Below are 16,351 nucleotides of genomic sequence, written 5' to 3'. Positions count from 1 at the left end.
CGATTACCCCGACGGCCGCACGGAGCGGAGCGGAGCCCGCAGGGTTGGGGCGGAACGGGGCGGAACGGGGCGGAGAACCGGCGCTTTAAGCACCCGGTGTGACCGGTGCGGGCCCAGCGGGGTCGGTGCTGCCGGTGCGGGATGTGGGTGTACGCGCTGGCCGCGCTGGCCGCGCTGCTCCTGCTGCGCCGCTGGTACCGGGAGCGTCAGACGGTCCCGGGGCTGCCCGAGCGGTTCGTGCTCATCACGGGCTGTGATAGCGGCTTCGGGCAGCGCCTGGCGCTGCGCTTGGATGCGCTGGGGCTGCCGGTGCTCGCTGCGTGCCAGAGCCCCGACGGGGCCGAGCGGCTGCGGGCGGCTGCATCCCAGCGCCTGCAGACACTGATCCTGGACGTCACCTCCAGCCCCAGCATCGCTGCGGCCGCCGCGTGGGTCAAGGAGCGAGTGGGTGACCGAGGTAGGATGGGCAGCAGCAGAGGCGGCCGGTCCTGCACTGGGGTTATGGGGATGTGGGGCAGGACCCGGCTCACCCCATCCCTCCTTCCGCAGGGCTCTGGGGGCTGGTGAACAACGCGGGTGTCGCCGTCCCCGCCGCCCCCAACGAGTGGCTGAGCAAGGATGACTTCCTCAAGGTGATCAATGTCAACCTGATCGGCCTCATCGAGGTGACGCTGAGTGTCCTGCCCCTGGTGCGGAGGGCGCAGGGACGTGTGGTCAATGTGTCCAGTGTCATGGGCCGTGTGTCCTTCTTCGGTGGGGGATACTGCATCTCCAAGTTCGGGGTCGAGGCCTTCTCCGACAGCCTCCGGTAAGCCCAGCACCCAGGACACTGCCCTGGTGTCCCCATTCACCTCTATGGGCTCTTTGGGACGGCACCCGTCTGCCAAACCCCGTCCTGGTGCAGCCAGGTCAGGCTGCACCATAGCTACAGGGCTTGGGGCCCATGGCAGGGATCTCTCCCCTTTCCCTGCCTCTGCCATCAGCCAAGCACACGCAGAGACAGCCCCAAGTAAGGGAAAGCAAAAGGACTTGGCAGCACTTTGGTTTCATTCCTGCAGTGTAGGAGGCTGTGGCTGCACCAGCCGGTGCTGCCTGCCCTGGCACTGAGCCCCACACCGCGGACGTTGCCCCCATCCCACATCCGGGGCGCTGGCAACGGCGTTTGCTTTGGCTCCGGTCCATCCAGCCTCGTGCTGGGTCCATAGGGATGCTCAGGCTCCGCTTGGGATCCCTGGCACGAGCAGCGGATGCTGCCATGGGGCTTGGTCCCTTGCAGGCTGGACATGCGCAGCTTCGGGGTGAAGGTGAGTGTGATAGAGCCTGGATACTTCCAGACAAACATCACCAACGCCGAGAACATCCAGAAGCATTTTATGGCCATCTGGGAGAAGCTCCCGGAGGACATCAAAGCGGATTATGGGGAGGGTTACTTGAAGCACTGTGAGTACCCACTGAAACTGAAGGGATGCTCGAGAGAGTGTTCCCATCAGTGCCATGATCCCATTGCTGGAGGCGCTGAGCCTGCCCTCCTGCTTCCACAGTCCTGGAATCCTTCAGGAACATGAAGAACCTGTGCAGCCCTAACCTGTCTCTGGTGACGGACTGCATGGAGCACGCGCTGACCAGCCGCTACCCACGCACCCGCTATGCTGCAGGCTGGGATGCCAAACTGCTCTACATCCCCCTCAGCTATGCACCATCCGCCCTCACCGACTGGGTGTTTGCCAAGCACCAGCCCCCGCCTGCCCGCAGAGCCTGAGGCAGGGATGTGGTCAAGGCAAGGAGGGATCCGGCAGCACCAGCTCGGGCCTGGGCTCCGGGTTCAATGGGAACCAGATGAATAAAGGAGATTCCTGCTCTTGGGTCCGGGTTGGGTTTCGGTTGTGGATGGGGACACATGAGGCTGTGTCCCTGATCGTCCTCCAGCAGCACCAGTGCTGCCAATGGGCTCTGGCCGTTATCCCCAGCAGGGTCCAGCTTGTGTCATCATGGAAAGCCCCTTAAGCCCATCACATCCAACCATTACCCTGCAGGCAGCAGCTCCCACTGCTCCCCTGTGCCTGCAGCAGGCATGTGCCCACGTGCCAGCTGCCTCTGCCCCACATTCCCCCCCACATGTGGCACCCAGTTACACCCTTTCCCATGCAGAGCCAGGGCAGGAGCTTGTGCAACACCAACAGGGTCACCTGCAGCTTGGACAACAGAGGGAGGGTTGTGCAATGAGGGATGGGTGTGAGAAAGCCTTGAGCATGGAGACCAGGGCAAAGTCTCCTCCTTGCCCCATGGGGCATCAGCTCTTGGGGTGATGGGTGCTCCCTGGCCAGGTGCAAGGCCATGGAATGGTTTGGGTTGGAAAGGAGCTTAAAGCTCATCCAGGTCCATGGGTACGGACACCTTCCTCTGGAGCAGGATGCTCCAACCCAGCCTTGAGCACTGCCAGGGATGGAGCATCCAAACCTGCTCCATTCAACCCATCCCAGTGTCCCAGCACCCTCACAGGGAAGAGCTTCCTTATCTCCAAGCTGAGCTCCCTCTGTTCCAGTCTGAACCCATCACCCCTTGTCCCATCGCTCCAGTCCCTGCTGCAGGTCCCTCTCCAGCATCCTTGTACCCCCTCCAGCCACTGGAAGCTGCTCTGAGCTCCCCATGCAGCTCCTCTGCTCCAGCCCCAGTGTTCCCAGCCTGGCTCCTATGGGAGCTGCTCCAGCCCCTGCTCACCCTCGGGGCCCTCCTGCTGCCCACGGTGCCTCCTGCATCCTCCATGCCCATCCTTAAGGGCTGAGCAGTGATCAGCCCTGAGGCTGGAGCAGGGTCAGCAACACCCTCACTCCCATACATGCTGAGCCCATGTGAGACCAAGCCACCCCTCCGGGTGCTAACACACAGAGCCCTTGTGCAAGCTGCAATAGCCAGGCAAGAAAGCTTCCCTGAGCACCCTGCAGGGCTTATAGAGGCCTCTCCTGCAGTCCCCAATGACCTTAAACGCTCCCTATTGAGCCAAAACGCTCCCTGTTGAGCCAAAATACTCCCTATTGAGCTGAAACTCTCCCCAATGAGCCAAAACTCTCCTTATTGAGCCAAAACCCTCCTTATTGAGCCAAACCGCTCCCCATGGAGCCAGAGCGCTCCGGGTGAGCACGGAGCTCCTGCCTGCAGCCCGGGGCCGGTACCTGCCTGCGGCTCAGCGCTCGGCGCTGCTGCCCTGGGCCCCGGCGTTATCAGTGCCCTGGTGCTTCCTTCCGAGCCGCTTGCCGAGCACAAACCTCGCCACGTTTCCTGCCATTGTTCACCCGAGCGCAGCTGAATCCGTGCAGCCCTCGGGGCTATCGGCCCCGTCCCCAGCCCCGGGCACGGCTCAAGCCCCCTCCCTTCCCGTGCCAGGGCAGCCAGCAGGCAGCCATCAATCACTGCTCCGCACTCAGCGCACGGGCTCCTGTGGCCATTGGCATCTGCTTCCAGCCCTTTCCCCCCCATAGGAACCTTGGGTTCGCCCCAGCACCGCTGGAGCATGAGGGACCCTGATGCCTTAACCACCCTTGGGACTCCCGAGCTGCGGGAGGAGCCGGCTCCATCCCAAGGGATGCGCTTCCCGTCCTGTCCCCAGCGGGCCCAGGGCAGGATCGATCCCCTGGGCGCGGAGCGGTGATGGGTGGGAGCTGTCGGGGCTCCATCCCCAGGCACCTGCAGCTGCCCCATGGCCACCGTTCCCAGCAGTGAGATCAAGCGGCGCTGGGAATGGAGTCAAGTGTCACGGGTGCTGAGCTGCGCAGGATGTCGGACCACGACGGTCGTTTCCTGCTGGGAAGCAGCCAAAAAGCCCACCCCGAGCTCCGCTCCGCGGCTCCGCTGCCCCAGAGGCTCCCGAGCAGCGGAGCAGAGCGGATCCCGGAGCCGCATCCGCATCCAGCAGCATCCGACTGCGCCGGCACCGCTGCCAGGACCTGCGCAAGGTGAGGAGCAATGGGAACGGGGGGAGCCGGAGCCCATCTCTGTGGTCTGGGGCTTGGGGGGGTGATGGAGGGGGGGATGAGGAGTGGGGGATTCCTGCTTCCAAGCTCGGCGTGCTCCTGCTTTCCCAGGGAAGGGTTGGGTCGGTGAGGCTGGATGGGGTCTGCGGTGTCTTTGCTGCATGGATGCAGCTTGAGGCAGTTAAAGGATGCTGGGTCCGTTGCATTCCCCTTCAGTTTATGGGTTTGTCACCCACTTGGAAGTCCCAGTGGATCCCAATAGGAGCATCCACACAGCAGAGCTCAGTGAGGAGCTGCTCCCCTGGGCTGTGAGCTCTGCTCCTGCAGTGATTGATGCTGCAGAGCCTCAGGGCTGTGGGTGCTGCCACCATCCCTCACCCCTCTGCTCCACTGTCCCCATCACAGCTGGTGCTGAGCTTCCCCTTGCCTTGCAGCTCCCAGGATGGCCGAGGTGACCACTGCCCCCACTGAGCCCCACACGCTCCTGAACGAGTACAGGGATTACCACAACTGGTCGGAGCTGTTCCACCTCCTCAACTACACCTACAGCTTCTGCGAGTTCAGCCTGGATGAGAACGTCAAGCGGGTGATCCTCTTCATCCTCTACCTCATCATCTTCGTGGTGGGCCTGGTGGAGAACCTCCTGGTCATCTGGGTCAACTGGCAGACCCGGAGCAACAGGAGCCTGGTCAACCTCTACATCCTCAACATGGCCATCGCTGACCTGGGAGTGCTGCTGTCGCTGCCCATCTGGATGCTGGAGGTGATGCTGGATTACACCTGGCTCTGGGGCAGCTTCCTCTGCCGCTTCACTCACTACTTCTACTTTGCCAACATGTACGCCAGCATCTTCCTCCTCACCTGCCTGAGCGTGGACCGCTACGTGTCCCTCACCAGCTCCTCCCTCTTCTGGCGCAAGCACCAGCACCGCGCACGCCGCATCATCTGCGCCTGCTCCTGGCTCTTGGCAGCAGTGATCCCGGTGCTGGAGGTCACTCACATGCAGCTGGTTAACACCGGGGAGCCCATCTGCATCTTCATGGCCCCCTTCGAGACCTACGACGAGTGGGCTCTGGCGCTCAGCTTGGCCACCACCACCATCGGCTTCCTCATCCCCTTCCCCATCATCACCATCTTCAATGTGCTGACAGCCAGGTTCATCAGGCGCACCAAGCCGGAGAGCAGGAGGCACTGCCTGCTCATCTACGCCTACATCCTCGTCTTCCTCATCAGCTGGCTGCCCTTCCACGTCATGCTCACGCTGCTCACCCTCGACGGCAGCCACCTGGTCCTGCACTGCACCTTCGCCCATCTCCTCTACTTCTTCTACGACATCATCGACTGCTTCACGCTGCTCCATTGTGTGGTCAACCCCATTCTCTATAACTTCCTCAGCAAGAGCTTCCGCAGTAACCTCGTCTCGGCCGTCGTCAGGTACATCCCGAAGGAGCCAGGCAGCCAGAAGGGAGCAGGCAGCTCCTCCTCCAGCACACAGCACTCCATCGTCATCGCCAAGGACAACGGACCCCCCAACTAACGGGGATCGGGTCCTCCTGCCCAGCACCGAGGCCGAGGACGTTGGGTCTCCATTGGTGGTGAGGAGACTCCTTGCTCCTCAACACTTCTGGGCTGGTCACCTCCTGTGCTATGGGGCAGGGCTGGGTACCAAAGGTGGGCTGGGGGATGCAGACATCTTGCTGCAGCCCCTGCCTGTCATGGGATCAGAGTCATAGTCATGGAATCATGGAATCCTAATCACGGACTCATAGAATCATAACCATAGAACCATCAGCTGGGTTGGAAAGACCTTTAGGTCAAGCCCAACCATTCCCCACACGCAAGCCCTGGATGCTGCCCCTTCTGCCCAGCAGGACAGAAGGAATCCATCCCTTTGGAATGCCCAGCAGAGGCCTCAAAGCCTGATTGTACAGAGATGAAGGCAGCGCGACCCTGAGGGGCAGGATTTGGGATCGAGGGCAGTAAAGCAGTGATGGGTGAAGCTGGGTTTGAGCAGGGGCTCCCACTCCGTGTCCTGCATCCAACCTGGGCACGTTTAAGGCACTGGTTGTGTTCTGAAGCATCTCACCAGGCTCCAGCGGCTCCTCCTGCTCCAAGCCTGTTCCCATGGGAGCACAGAATTCCTGAGGGCCGGAATGTGGGTTTGGCCGTGTCATAAACTGGAGCATCCGGAGAAAGTTCCTCATTGTCCAGGCTCCGCGTCACGCGCAAAGGGTCAGGCCCTCGAAGGTGAAGGAGCAGGTCCATAAATCTCCCGAAGTCCTTGAGCTGCTCCAGAGAGAGCAGAGCGTAAGCAGATCCCGGGACAGGATGTGGGGGGAGCAGGATATCCCGGGATCTGGGGGGAAGCCCATGGCCAGGGGTGAAGGAGGATGCTCCGTTATCATCAGTGCAGCTCTGCTGTTGACAGCATAAACCCTGCCTGCCCCAGGCTCTGCTGCCTGCTGGGCTGAGCAGAAGCCAGACCCATCTCCTAGGGATGGCTGCATCCCTCTGATGTGGAAGCAGGGAATGGTTGGGGTTGGGAAGGAGCTGAAGGTCGTCCATCCACTTCCAATCCCCACCATGGGCAGGGATGCCTCATGTTAGACCAGGTTGCTCCAAGCCCCATCCCTTGAGCACTGCCAGGGATGGAGCATTCACTTCTCCATCCAACCCATTCCAGAGCCTCAGCAGCCTCACAGGGAAGAGCTTCCTCCTCATCTCCAACCTGCTCCAGTTTAAACCCATCACCCCAGGCCCTGCTCACATCCCAGTGTCCAGCTCAGGGAAGCAACTCGCGCTGCTCCTCTTCCTCATGTTCCTTACCCCCAGTTTCCCAGCCTGCCCTGGGGACTGGTCCCAGCTCCTTCATCCCCATCACCTGGGCACAAGCAAAGCCCCAACACCAGTGAATGGGAAGCAGCTTCGCACAAGGTCCCCAGCTCTGATCCTGATCCTCCCTTCTGCTAATGCCAATCCCAATGGAAGTAACCAGGCACTTGCTGTGTGATGTAACCAGGACATCCTGTTCCAGTTTAAACCTGTAAAATCTGGTGTTTGACCTAATAAACCTTCTTCTTTTGATAAGAAATCCCCTCTGCTCATGTACCTCACAGACCCCAGGGCCAGGCTGGCCTCAAACAAACCCTCCTAAAGCCCTACACAGGGACCAGGCTTGGAGCCCAGCAAGTCCTTTAGCTCAGTATCCCATCGAAGCTTCCACCACCCCTTAAGGTTATCCTGCCATGGGCTCCTTTAGGGTACTCCTGCTCCAGCTCATCCATGGCTCCCACCAGGAATCACAGACCCATGGACAGGGACATCTTCCACCAGAGCAGCTTGTCCAAGCCCCATCCAACCTGAATGGAGCATCCAAACCTGCTCCATTCAACCCATCCCAGTGTCCCAGCACCCTCACAGGGAAGAGCTTCCTTATCTCCAAGCTGAGCTCCCCCTGTTCCAGTCTGAACCCATCACCCCTTGTCCCATCGCTCCAGTCCCTGCTGCAGGTCCCTCTCCAGCATCCTTGTACCCCCTCCAGCCACTGGAAGCTGCTCTGAGCTCCCCACACAGCTCCTCTGCTCCAGCCCCAGTGTTCCCAGCCTGGCTCCTATGGGAGCTGCTCCAGCCCCTGAGCATCCTCATGGCCAGGAACCCAAACCCAGAGCGGTTCCTCCATGGGTGTAAGGAGGCTTCAGCTTCCAACCTGCTGAGGCCCCAGGCATGGGAATGCCGGGAGCAGGATACCAGGATGCACTGAGACCTCCCTGGAGCTGCCTGAAAGGAGCCAGGCACGAGAGCAACGTTTTCCATTTTATTATTCTAAATAAAGACCACACTTTGTGCTGAGCCCTCGGTGGGAGTAGAAAAGAGCTGGATGCGGAACCCTTGTGGACATCTACTGTGGGGGCTTACAAAATGTACAAAACTTTACAGCAAATAGATAGGAAACACTTAAATACAGGAGGTCAGTACCTACAACTCACAGAGGTTAGACAGCAGCTCCACTTCTCCTTCGTCGGCTGCAGGAAGAGACCTGGATCCGTCGGGAAAGGGGAGAATCCAACGGGATTGTGGGGGAGAAACCAGAGGAAAACCCCTCTCGAAGCCTTGGGGGGGTTTGTGTTGGGGTCTCCTGGGTGCCCTCTGCAGTTCCCTCTTGGAGCCTGAGGATCCCGAAGCATCCCAGGCGAGGTAGGTAAGTGTCATCCCGCAGGAGCTCCCAGTCCACATTCACTCCCTTCCCTGGATGGGACTCACTGAAACCTGGGATGTTCCACATGGGAATGGTTCCTTCTGGGACAGGAAGGGATCCGAGCGCTCTCCCTGTGTCCCCCCCCCCAAACCCAGCCCCTGCATCCCTGTCCCTGCTGCAGAGCCAGGCTTGCCTTGCCCCGGACGGGTTCAGTCTCAAAGCTTCTATTTGGTTTATGTGCACAAAAGGCTTTTGCTTCACAGCTTTGTCAGCTCCAGGAGACGCCTTCCCCCATCCCAGAGCTCATCCCAGCTCCCGGGATGTGCTCAGAGGGCTCCAGGCTTTAAGGCTCTCCCCAAGCCTCGTGGTCCCCCCCTCACATCCTTCAGAGCAGAGCAGGGCACATCCATTCCTGTCGGGCCAGGACAAGGAGAGACACCTGAGGAGCCCACGTTGGCTCCTACCCCTTCCTAGAGCCCCCATGGCCCCAGAACACCTTCAGACCCCCCATCTGCACACCACAGAGCTACAGATGCCTCCTCAGCCCATGCAGACACCACGAGACCAGCCTTTGGCAACCAAAGCTCTGGGTTTGGCAACAGCTTCAGTGCCTCCCGTCCGGACACAGGCCCTGGGGGCAGGATAAATCCAGCCCTAAACCAGCACCTTCCAACTGGTTCTTGACCACCTCCCATGGGATGTGCCCTGCAATGCCCAGGAGCTGCACAGCCTCCTGCTTCCCACTGCTTGGATTGCTCCAGAGCTTGTTGCACAGGCTGGGATGGGGCTAAAGGGGAGTTTGTTTTCCATGGGGAAGGCTGCACCAGAAAGGAAAACAACCCAAGTAGAACCGGTCCAGGAGAGGGAAGGGAGGGAAGGATGGGAAGGATGGGAAGGATGGGAAGGATGGGATGGATGGGATGGATGGGAAGGATGGGAAGGATGGGATGGATGGGAAGGATGGGATGGATGGGATGGATGGGAAGGATGGGAAGGATGGGATGGATGGGATGGATGGGAAGGATGGGATGGATGGGATGGATGGGATGGATGGGAAGGATGGGATGGATGGGATGGATGGGAAGGATGGGATGGATGGGATGGATGGGAAGGATGGGAAGGATGGGATGGATGGGATGGATGGGAAGGATGGGATGGATGGGAAGGATGGGAAGGATGGGATGGATGGGAAGGATGGGATGGATGGGATGGATGGGAAGGATGGGAAGGATGGGATGGATGGAGGCTGCTGCTTCCCAAGGACAAGCATCATCCCTTGCTCCCTGGTGCAGGTAGGAGCATCCTCCACCACACTCCCTGGAGGTAGGTCAGGACCACAAGTGTCACCATCCTCATTTTACAGATGAGGAAACTGAGGCAATGAGGTGAAGCTGAGGGGGGGGGGTGTGAATTCCAGGCTCTAACCACACATCCAGGCTGTGCCATTCCTGGTCCCTTCCAAGGGGAATAGGGGGGATGAGCTTCCAGGGTCTGCAATCAGCAGTTTCGTTTGGAACAGCAGGAGCACAGGAGCCACTTCTGCTGTGGCTTGAAAGCCCCAAGTGCTTCCTGTTTGTGAGGTAGTTACCGAAGGGCAGGCATGGGAAATCCTGGTTCCCCCAGCTCTGCACAGCAGGATAACACAGGGAAGAGGCAGCCCCAGCCCTTCCTGGTGGAAGGAGCCAGCTCAGGCTCACGTCAGTGCTGCTGCTCCTGGAGCTGCTCTGCCCACGGATGGAGCAGGAGGATGGGACACGTCCAGGATCCGCAGCAGCCTCACAGGTACCTGCCCGCGGGTTAAGGCAACAGCTTCATCCCAGCCTTGTCCGATGGGATCTGTGCTGCTGCTCCCTGGAGCTGCCAGCACTGGGACATGAGGGGCATCAGCACCGTCTGTGGGTCGGGGGTCAGAGGGGACCAAGTCCAGGCTGGAGACAAGGAGGAAGCACTTGGAATGTGATGACCAGAGGAGCTGGGGCTGCCCCATCCCTGGCAGGGCTCAAGGCCAGGCTGGAGCTGCAGGAGCCTTGAGGTCCCTTCCAACCCGAAGCATTCCATGGTTCTTTGCCATCACACCTGATCCCACAGCCCCAACCTGCTCCCTCTGCTGCTGCTGCCTCCTTCCTTCCACCCAGGGTCACCCCTGCAGCTCCTCCTCCAGGGATGGGGTGTCCTGGAGGATGCCACAGGCACCATCCCGGGGGCTTCCCACCAGGAACCCCTCACACTGGGGACCTCGGGGATGCTGTGATGTGGCCTCTGCTCGTCTCCTCGCCATAGCAGCAGGACCCCATTGATGCCCAGCACGGGTCTGATTCCGCTTCCTTCTCCTCCCCTTGCAGTCCAGCACCATCCTGCTCGGGCTCTGTCCCTCTCTTACTGAGGTCAAGGTGTGAAAAGTCTTAGCAGCATCGGTTTGTGGACGAGCTCGACTGGAGGCTGAAGCCAGGCCAAGAGGGCTACAGGGCTCCCAAAGGAAAGCATCTAGACTCCAAAACCTAGTGAGTAAACGCTAAAACACAGGACTCGAGGGCCTCTACGGGACCAGAGGTAAGTAACCACGACGCACTGCTCGGAGCAGGGATGCTGCTCACTCGGACAACGCCACCACTCGCTACGAAGGCCCAAAACCAACAAAACAGGGGGAAAAGGAGGTTTCCATCTCCTGACCACGACACAGACGGTGCCAGTTCCTGCGCGGCTCCGGCGCCGGCCCCGCTGCCCCCATCAGCTCTCGGAGCTCTTCTCCGCCTCTTTGGAATGGATGATGTACATGAAAGTCTGTTCGATGGTGAAGTCCGGCGGCAGGCTGCCCTTGTGCACCCCGATGTGCTTGCTCATCAGGTTGAGCGTGGAGCTGTAGTGCCCGCACACCGTGCAGCGGTACATGAGGGCCCCCGAGTGCGTCCGCAGGTGGCACTTGATGGTGGAGCGCCCGCGGAAGAACTTGTGGCACACTTTGCACTGATAGGGCTTCTCCCCGGTGTGGATGCGCCGGTGGTAGTTGAACTCGCTGGTGTGGGCGAACCTCTTCCCGCACACCTTGCAGCTGTACTTGCTGTTGCCCGGCTGGTTGGGCAGCGCCAGCTCCTCGCTCAGGAACTCCTCCGGCACCTTCCTCTTGGGCAGACCCTGGTGCTGCAGGCGCTCACCGAAGGCCGGGCGCAGGTCGGGGCTGCTGCCACACTTGTGCTGGCTGACGTGGTAGCGGTAGGCGGCCTCCAGCTTGAAGCTCTGGCCGCAGAAGCGGCACCGCAGCAGAGCCTCCTCCGCGCTCTGGTGCACGGCCAAGTGCTTCTCCAGCAGCTGCCGGTCCACGAAGCTGCTGGCGCACACGGAGCAGGAGAACACGGAGACGCCGACGTGGGCCAGGCCGTGCCACAGGAGGCTGCAGAGGCTGAGGTGCCGCTGGTCACACACACCACACGTTTGGCTCTTCAGGTGCACGTGCTCCAGGATGTGGTTGCGGACGGAGTGGAAATCCTTGGCCAGAGGCTTCCCGCATGCGGCACAGGAGAGCTCCGCTCCGGCGCCGAACATGGAGCCCTTGGTGGGCAGGGGGTCACTGGGGTGCACGACCACGTTGTTGTCAAACACCCCCTCCCGTCGGTGCAGGCTCAGCTGCCACTGGGTGAAGAACTTGGCCTCGCACATGTCGCAGGAGAAGAGGAAGATGCCAATGTGAGACAGGACGTGGGTGACCCTGGAGTTCCGGTCCTTGAAGTGGGTCTCGCACACCTTGCAGTTGCCGGTGAGGAGGTCGACGTGGTCCCGGGCGTGCTGGCGGATGAGCTGGATGTTGGGCTCCAGCACCTTCTTGCACACCTGGCAGGGCATGGCCTTGCTGTCCCTGCTGTCGCTCTCGAACGCCAGCTCCTCGTCGCTGTCGTCGCTCAGCTCGATGACCTCTTCCGACGGCGCCAGCTCTTCGCTGGCATCCTCGAAGTGCAGCTCGTCCTCGGCCAGGTCCTCCAGCTGCAGCTCGTCCATGTGCCCGAAGCCTGGCTCCTTGCAGTGCTCGCTGTTGCTGGGACACGAGTTGCTCCCCGTGGAGACGTCCAGGGAGGGATCAGCAGTGAAGAAGCTGCCCTTGCTGTAGTCACCATTGCTCTGGACCTTGTACTGCTGGCAGGAGCCTGCGGTGCTCTGAGCGACGATGCCCACGGGCTGGGTCACCATGCTGGGGGCGAGAGCAAACTGCCCTTGCTCCGGTTCCTGCTCCGTCTTGGGGGGCGGCTGCGGGTGCAGTAAGGGAAGGGTCTGGCTGCTCTCACTCACTGTGGTCCTCTCATCCTCCTTGTAGCCACCGGCTGCTTCCCCATGCAAGATGTAATTCCTCTCTGGACCAAAGTGCTCCCCAGTGCTGCGGATGTCACCCAGGGAATGGCTCTGCTCCGAGGATGTGCTGCTCAGAGGCCCCGACCGCCCCTCGCTCATGGACAGCGAGGGCTGCTTGGGGATGGCTGAGCTCTCCAGGTCGGGGAAGGTGGAGTGACAAGCCCTCAGCAGGTCCTCCATGCCCAGCCTCTCGGCCACCTCGTAGATGACCCCCACGTTGATGAGGTCCGTGAAGAGCTCGGAGGTGTACACGAAGCTGAGGATCTTCTCGAAGTTGGCCGGGGTGATGAAGTCCACCACGTAGGTCCTGGCAGCATCCAGCCCCGTGTTCAGGAAGAGGTTCTGGAAGTAACCTGCAGCACAGGCCAGCACAGCCTTGTGTGCGGCAAAGGAGCGGCTGCCCACCAGGATGGTAACGTCACACATGGTCTCGGAGAGCCTGCACTTGTTGAGCTCCTTCAGCAGGTTGTTGGGGTGGTTGGTGCTGTGCAGCTTGATCCTCATGCCCATCTTAGCTGCTTGAGAGTCCTGCTCCTGGGTCAGCTTCTTCTTCACGCATTCAGCAGCTGCGGGAGCAGGAGGCGTTTGGCATCCAGAGAGTGGCAGGGCAAGGGGCTCTGGAGAGAGGGAGACACTGAATGGTACCATAGAACATCACTGCAGTCACCCCTCCCATCTCCCACCTTCCCCATGAGCAACGGAAGCAGCAGGGGGCTCCTCAGAGGGACATGGACCAGAACCCATCGTGGGACCTCAAAAGGCAGCTCTGGCAGCAAAGGGACAAAGCAAACCAGCACTGGCTGTGTCAGCAAGAGCCTCAGGTTCCCACTTGTACCGGGGCATGGACACCCCAGCCCCAAGTGGTGCCTGTTACATCCATACCCCCTGTCTGAGGCAGGGTAACACAGTCAGGCTCTGCTCGCTGCTTGGCTTCACCTGCAGCCCCTTTGCCCCACATCACTCCCGTACACACAGAGCAGGATTCCAGGTGGGAATCGTCCCCTGCTGTGTGGTCCCTCTCCCAGTGCAGCCTGTGCAGCATTCCCAGCTGCCCGTCCCATGGCAAAGGCAGCCCCAACCTGAGCTCCTCCTTCAGCTTTGTCCCCATCGCCCTCGGAGCGCGGCTCGGGGCACACGGGGACCCAGCACCAGGGAGCTCCATCCCCAGCCCCGCACCCTTCCCTCCCTGTGACCCCAGGTGAGGCTTTGGGGTCTGGGCTTTATCCTGCGCTCAGGAGGAGGCCAAGGGGAGGCGAGGCCGGACCGAGCACCCGGAGCACGAGTGATGGAGGCACCGGAGGATGAGGATGGGCGAGGAAGGCTCCGCAGGGGGATCCCCGGGACGGAGACGGGAACCGGGGGGGGGGGGGGCCGGGAGCGGACGGGGAAGCTCCATTGCCCGCGGGGGGGTCCGGATAACACCGGGAGAACGGGAGCGACGCGGAGGGAACCGGGGAGGGGGGAACGGGGGACCCCGGGATGCGGAGACCCACGAGGATGGGGGGGGGGGGGGGGGCAGAAGGGCCCCGGAGGGGGGGGGGTAACGGGAGGCCCGGGGGGGGGGTAACGGAGGCCCGGGGGGGGGGCGGGGGCATCGCGGGGTCCTTACCCGGCCGCTGCCCCGCACATCCCGGCTCGGCTCACACAAAGGCGCCGACCCGCCCCGGGGCCGCCGCCGGAGCCGCTTCCGTCCGCCCTGCGTGCGGGGGGGACACAGCGCCCCCATGTGGGGCGGAGGACGCTGCGCGGGGGGGGGGGTGGGCCGGTTACCGGGGGTCGGGGTCGGGTCCTGCCCCCCCCCCATCCCCGTGGGTTCATTCCCCCCCCCCCATCCCCGTGGGTCCGTTCATTCCCCCCCCCCATCCCCGTCGGTTCGTTCATTCCCCCCCCCATCCCCGTGGGTTCGTTCATCCCCCCCCCCCATCCCCGTCGGTTCGTTCATCCCCCCCCCTCCATCCCCGTCGGTTCGTTCATCCCCCCCCCTCCATCCCCGTCGGTTCGTTCATTCCCCCCCCCCATCCCCCTGGGTCCGTTCATTCCCCCCCCCATCCCCGTGGGTTCGTTCATTCCCCCCCCCATCCCCGTCGGTTCGTTCATTCCCCCCCCCCATCCCCATGGGTTCGTTCATTCCCCCCCCCATCCCCGTGGGTCCCAGCTCGGCGCATCCAAGACTCAGAGACGGCCCCGCACGGTCACGGGTGTTTGTTCGTGGGCTCCGTTCACCGGCTGTGCTCGTGCGCGGCCCCGACGGCTCCGCGAGCGGCGGCGCGACCGGTGCCGGTGCCCGCACCGGGATAAAGGGCACGGCCCCGTCCATCCCCCCCCCCCCCCCAGGGCCGGTCCCACGGTCACACCGGGGAGCCCCGTCCGCCGCTGTCCCCCCCCGCCGGCTCCGCCGCCCGCTTCCCCATGAGCCCCACGAAGAAGTCGTGCATGTCCCCTGCGGAGAGAGCCGCCGTGAGCGCGGCGGGGCCCGGATGCGGAGCTGCCACCGGCACCGGACCCGGTACCGGCACCGGCCGGGACTTACGCTTCTGCAGAGCGGCGGCCGCGGGGGGACCTGCAAGAGACCGGAGCGGGTGAGAGCGGCCGGGAAGGACAGGAGGGACCGAACCCCCCCCCCGGTGCTCACCGGCGTCCTCCTCCCGCAGCACCTGCAGGAGGGCGGCATAGACGGGCCCGGGGCTGCCGAGCGCTCTCCGGGGCACCGGCTGCGGGTCGGGCATCCCCTGCGGGAGGCGAAGCGGGTGAGCGGGGAGGGAACGGGGGGGAACGGGAGTGGGGGAAGGGGGGTCCCCCCGACGGCGCTACCTGTGCGGGGCCCGGGGGGCGGCGGGACAGGGCGAGCGGCAGCGCCAGGACGAGCAGCACCGTCAGCACCGGACGGGTCCTCATGGTCCGGGGGGGGCTGGGGGCGGCGGAGCCCCCGCTGCGGGTCCGGGACCGGGATAAGCGCTGGGAATGAGGGGGGGGAACCGCGTCCTCTGCAGGGGCTGCCTCTTCGGGGGGGGAGCACCTTATGGGGGTGCATCAGAGGGGGACACGGGGGGTCCCGTACCCGCCCCCTTCGGGCACTCCCGAGCAGCCGGACCCATCACACACGTGCAGGGATCACACACACCAACTCGGGCTCGTCCTGCGTTCACCTGGGTGAGTGCACACACGCGTGTCCCCTGGCACACGTTGGCACACACATTGGCACACACATTGGCACACACATTGACACACACATTGGCACACACATTGGCACACACGTTGATACACACATTGGCACACAATTGCACACACTGGCACATACATTGGCACATACACGTTGGCACACACATTGGCACACAATTGCACACACTGGCACATACATTGGCATACACACATTGGCACACACGTTGATACACACATTGGCACACAGTTGCACACATTGGCACACAGTTGCACACATTGGCACACGCATCCTTGCCAACCCAGCCCTCCCCAAGCCGAATTCAAGCAGCATCTTCACCCCGTCTCTCCTCCCCGGTGCCTTCACCACCATCCTCCTCCTCCCTTCCACCCTCTCCCAGCTGGGTGAGGATGGGGGCGCAGCAGCCCCCCAGGACCCTCGGGGACCCCCGGGGCCGGGTGCCGCAGGGCACAGACCTGCTGAGCCCTCGGGTGCGGAGCAGGGGCCGAGCAGCCCTCGGTGCTTGCGGCTGCCGGGAGGTGAAGGACCGGGGTTCGCTGCGGGGATAAATAGGGGGCTCTGCCCATGGCACGTCACGGGTGGGCGAGAGGAGCGCTGCCAATGGGGGCCGGGAGGGGGGTGGCACCCCCAGCCTGCGGCTCCTCGCCCACACGGTGTCACCGGCAGCACCGG

At 62.5% G+C, this 16,351-nt stretch overlaps 4 protein-coding genes across 4 annotated transcripts; 2 read left to right on the top strand and 2 right to left on the bottom strand.

Moving 5' to 3' along the window:
• Positions 1-36: 36 nt before the first annotated feature.
• On the top strand, positions 37-1,862 carry LOC101879950 (retinol dehydrogenase 16-like). Its single transcript, XM_005139611.3, has 4 exons — positions 37-457; positions 550-808; positions 1,277-1,440; positions 1,542-1,862. Exons 1-4 carry the CDS (start codon positions 142-144, stop codon positions 1,757-1,759), a joined length of 957 nt encoding a protein of 318 aa, XP_005139668.3. The 5' UTR covers positions 37-141; the 3' UTR covers positions 1,760-1,862.
• A 2,548-nt stretch (positions 1,863-4,410) lies between these two features.
• GPR182 (G protein-coupled receptor 182) lies at positions 4,411-5,794 on the top strand. Its single transcript, XM_005139609.3, has one exon. It carries the CDS (start codon positions 4,411-4,413, stop codon positions 5,503-5,505), a length of 1,095 nt encoding a protein of 364 aa, XP_005139666.2. The 3' UTR covers positions 5,506-5,794.
• Positions 5,795-9,349: 3,555 nt separating this feature from the next.
• Positions 9,350-14,173, bottom strand: ZBTB39 (zinc finger and BTB domain containing 39). Its single transcript, XM_034071451.1, has 2 exons — positions 14,111-14,173; positions 9,350-13,118 (listed from the first exon to the last, which is right to left on the bottom strand). The coding sequence occupies exon 2, from the start codon at positions 13,009-13,011 to the stop codon at positions 10,891-10,893; it is 2,121 nt and encodes a 706-aa protein (XP_033927342.1). The 5' UTR covers positions 13,012-13,118; positions 14,111-14,173; the 3' UTR covers positions 9,350-10,890.
• Positions 14,174-14,849: 676 nt separating this feature from the next.
• TAC3 (tachykinin precursor 3) lies at positions 14,850-15,396 on the bottom strand. Its single transcript, XM_034071620.1, has 4 exons — positions 15,313-15,396; positions 15,134-15,230; positions 15,032-15,061; positions 14,850-14,941 (listed from the first exon to the last, which is right to left on the bottom strand). The coding sequence occupies exons 1-4, from the start codon at positions 15,394-15,396 to the stop codon at positions 14,850-14,852; spliced, it is 303 nt and encodes a 100-aa protein (XP_033927511.1).
• Between the last annotated feature and the right edge of the window lie 955 nt (positions 15,397-16,351).

Source organism: Melopsittacus undulatus, chromosome 21 (assembly GCF_012275295.1).
Source record: "Melopsittacus undulatus isolate bMelUnd1 chromosome 21, bMelUnd1.mat.Z, whole genome shotgun sequence".
Classification (NCBI taxonomy): domain Eukaryota; kingdom Metazoa; phylum Chordata; class Aves; order Psittaciformes; family Psittaculidae; genus Melopsittacus; species Melopsittacus undulatus.
This window is presented reverse-complemented; position numbering and strand designations above follow the sequence as displayed.